The sequence below is a fragment of the Crocuta crocuta genome, unplaced genomic scaffold, assembly GCF_008692635.1.
Source record: "Crocuta crocuta isolate KB4526 unplaced genomic scaffold, BGI_CrCroc_1.0 scaffold1828, whole genome shotgun sequence".
In the NCBI taxonomy this organism is placed as follows: Eukaryota; Metazoa; Chordata; class Mammalia; order Carnivora; family Hyaenidae; genus Crocuta; species Crocuta crocuta.
In genome coordinates this window covers 110757-114385 of record NW_027527542.1, presented here as the reverse complement: position 1 = coordinate 114385, position 3629 = coordinate 110757, and the positions used below count along the sequence as shown (strand labels likewise).

The window sequence follows — 3629 nt, the reverse complement described above, 5'->3', positions numbered from 1 at the left end:
ACTCCTCAGCCCTTCCCCACCCTGACAAGCAAGCAATTAAGCCCAAACAGAAAGTAAAACCGCCTAAAAGCTCCCGCGGGTTCTTCCAGGGTCGGGGATGGAGGGTTCCGGGACTCGCGGCTGCGCTCCCCCAGGGCTACCCCGGCGGGTCCGTAGGGACGGGCATCTTGTCCTGGACCCGGGCCCGCCTTGCTCACCGGACTCGCTCTGGTTGTAGTAGCCGCGCAGGGTTTTCAGGTTCAGTCGGAAGGTCCGTGCTGTCTCCTTTACCCTCAGGGTCTCCCGGTCCCAATACTCCGGCCCCACCTGCTCCATCCACCACGCACGCGGCTCCATCTTCCGACTTGGGGCGTCACTGTCGAACCGCACGAACTGCGTGTCGTCCACGTAGCCCACGGAGATGAAGCGGGGCTCCCCGAGGCCGGGCCGGGACACCGCGGTGTAGAAATACCTCAGCGAGTGGGAGCCTGCGGGCGCGGAGGGCCTGAGACCCGGCCCGAGCCTCCTCTCGGCGACGGGCCCGGGTCCCTGGTGGAGGTGGCCGCGAGGGCAGGGGGAGGGGGACCCCGTCGAGGAGAGCAAGGAGGAGTCGTGGAGGGTCTGGGGAGGGCAGACCGGGGTGGGNGGACACGTGTCTCTCCCCGGGGTCTTGCTTCCCTTCCGGACGGTCCCCGCACTCCTTCCCCGCAGAGTCCCTTTCCGGACCCCTAACTCACCCGCCCAGGTCTGGGTCACAGCCAGGGCCCCCGACAGTAGCAGGAAGAGGGTTCGGGTCATTACGACCCGCATCTTTGGGGTTTGGGCAAAAATGTGAGTCGCAGCTGGTACTGGAGGGCGGATGCGGAAACTTTACACCCCGGGACCGCGGTGCCGCTGATTGGCTTCTCCGGAAACGCGACACCAATAGGAGTGTGAACCCAGCCGCATCATCAGTATCCAGGCGGAGGTCCTGACACAGGTTGTGACAGGGAGAAGTGAAACCAGGGCAGATGGGGACTCCCCAACACTGGGCTTCCCCGCCCCCCGACACCCTGGGGCCTGAGACCCTGAGGGGCAGGCCCATGAACCTGGGTCTTTGTCCCGGCGCCTCACCTAGTGCACAAAGGGCTCTTTGTCACACTGTCTCCCTGACTCGTGGCCTAGGAGCTGTGTGAATCATTGATTCTCCAACAGTTTGTTGTCAGGATATCTACACAGTATTACAAATTAGTGAGGATCCCAATGATAATTTTTGTGTCTGTCCTACATATTTACCATAGTAGGAATAAAATAGGTTTAAATATTTATCAATTCATTTAGAAAAATTTTAATAACCTGTGGCATGAAAACAGAAATGCTGTTTTTATGAAAAATAGCAATTTTCCCAAATAAATGGGGCAGTAAGAACAGTGGATTTCACCACATTTTACATTTTTCAGGTCTCTTATCTGTCTCCCTAGAAGACCATGAGATATTCGGATTTGCTCTGCATCTATTGTGTTATTTTGGTTGAAAAAATTACATCCTTGACCAAACATAGAAGAATAGTATGTGTCATAACCTTTTTAGATAATTATGGATATTACTTCTCGGTATTATATTAAAACTACACAAGTTGTACTTTTTCTGAGGTTATTTGCAAACTGTAACCTGAAACAACTTTGTTGACTGTCTCATTCTCTGTTACATTAAATCCATAAGTGGATCTTGTACTAATGCATGATTGTTTTTAAGTAATGTGTTGTGTGTTGTTTCACTAAGTAATAGAAGTGTTCCAGCATTGATTACAGTGGAATGGAATTACCAGAAAGTCATGTTTTAATACTACCACAAATCCCAACAGAAAAGTTTGTCAGTGTGAGAAGCTGTCAGGCTTATTGGTGGATCACAGGTTTTCCAAGTCCTGATTTTCCCTTGAGAGCTTACTTTTTATCAAGGCAACAAGTACTGCCACCTGTGTCATGTGAGCTGATTTTTGTGAAGGGAAAAGTTCATGTCTTTTTTCAAGAAACCGTCTGCCAAATATCCTAGCCTAAATAATCCAGGTTTCTGTGTCATTCATTCCTTCAAGTGAAAAATGGCATTCTGTAAAGTAAAACAGAACAAACCCGCTATAGTTAAGTTCATACAAATTAATTTCCTTGGAGCTTAGGGATGTAGCAGAAGTGGTGCACATCCCATGTCTCATATAACATATATAAATGTGGATTTGAGATTTAGTAAAGACAATAATTTTAATGCTTCAAATGGGACATTATACTATTTTGTTATGTTTTGTTTGAATGTTTGCTTTTCCATTTAGGCATTTTATTTGCATGTATATATTACATCCCTAGAAAAAGAATCACAGGATTATTGCTCCTGTGTTTCCATGTTGCTTATTCATGGTCCATGATGCCAGCTGAGATGTTAGTACAAGGAAACCCAACTGGAGGGATGGGAGCAGATTATTCTGCCATTTTTCTAAGTCTTTGAGTTGTACATCAAATCTGGGGCTCATCACTCCACTGGAGTTTAACCTTCCCAGGAGGTTCAAAACAGTTCTGTGATTATCAGTGATTTCAGAGTCACCAATGTAACCATGCTCCATCATCACAGTTAAAACTGGACAATGACTTGAGGCATGACTTTAGAAGGCCTGGCATTTGCCTCACTTTTTGGCATTGTTAATGCCCTTAGAGCATCTGCCAGGACACTTATGCACAGAAAGAAGGAGGAGAGAATGTTTTTTGTTTTTTTTATGGAAGTAAGTAGTGGTGAAGAATAACAACCTATTGCAGTTTGGACCCATAACCTCCATTCTGACTAAGTTTTGCCTCAGTGGGAATGTTAACATGATGAAAGGCAAATACTGTCTAAATAATATTATGAAAATAGTTTTGACTTCATGGATTTTGTGAAACGACCTCAATGACTTCTGGTGTTCCACAGGTTGAGAACTGCTGCTCTAAATAAACCTGGGAGCATCTCCCAGCTAATCCCTGCCCTGACCTCCTCTTCACTTAGCAGAATCCCTTTCTCAGAGCTGGAGTTCTGACCTCTGATAACTTAGCTCTGAGTTTAGCCCCTGAGGGCACCTGGAACAGAACTCACCTCCTGGAAATTTGTGGCCAGAGAGTGTCTTCAGTCTGGGAAGGGAGTTGGAGGGGCAGATATTTCCCTCTTGTAATTGGGAACAGTTTGTGCCTGAAGGCACCGGACCCATGCATGACCGACTTTGATTTTGTGATACACAACCTTACTATGTATTGACATCCCAGACAGAGATTTCCTGTGTCTGTAAGAGAAATAATATTGGTCTTTACATTTTACATGTGTCTAATGCATCTGACTTGAGGCCCACAAAGCATGCAGTGCAGTACCATCCAATATAACATTCTGTGATGAAGGAATTGTTCTATATCTGCTCTGTCCAGCATAGTGGCCACGAGCTGCATGTGACTGTTGAGATACAGGTGGCACTTGAAATGGGGCTAGTGTGCTGAGCAGTTGCATTTTTAATTGTTTCAAAGGAATTTGAATATAAGTAGCCATATGTGGCTCATAGCTACCATTCTGACAGTATATATCTAGAACATTCTTAGTTTCAACGATCTTCCTCAAAAAAGATACTATATGACTCATAGGTATATGTATATCAAATTTATCTT

At 46.3% G+C, this 3629-nt stretch overlaps 1 protein-coding gene across 1 annotated transcript in view; it reads right to left on the bottom strand.

Annotated features, from left to right (window-relative positions):
* LOC144232205 (DLA class I histocompatibility antigen, A9/A9 alpha chain-like) overlaps positions 1–834 on the bottom strand; it is a 3686-nt gene extending 2852 nt beyond the window's left edge. Inside the window, exons 1-2 of the mRNA XM_077764976.1 lie at positions 717–834; positions 91–467 (exon numbers count right to left, since the gene is read on the bottom strand). Coding sequence (XP_077621102.1) covers positions 91–467; positions 717–789 — 450 coding nt within the window. The 5' untranslated portion in view covers positions 790–834. The remainder of the gene's footprint in view (positions 1–90; positions 468–716) is intronic.
* Between the last annotated feature and the right edge of the window lie 2795 nt (positions 835–3629).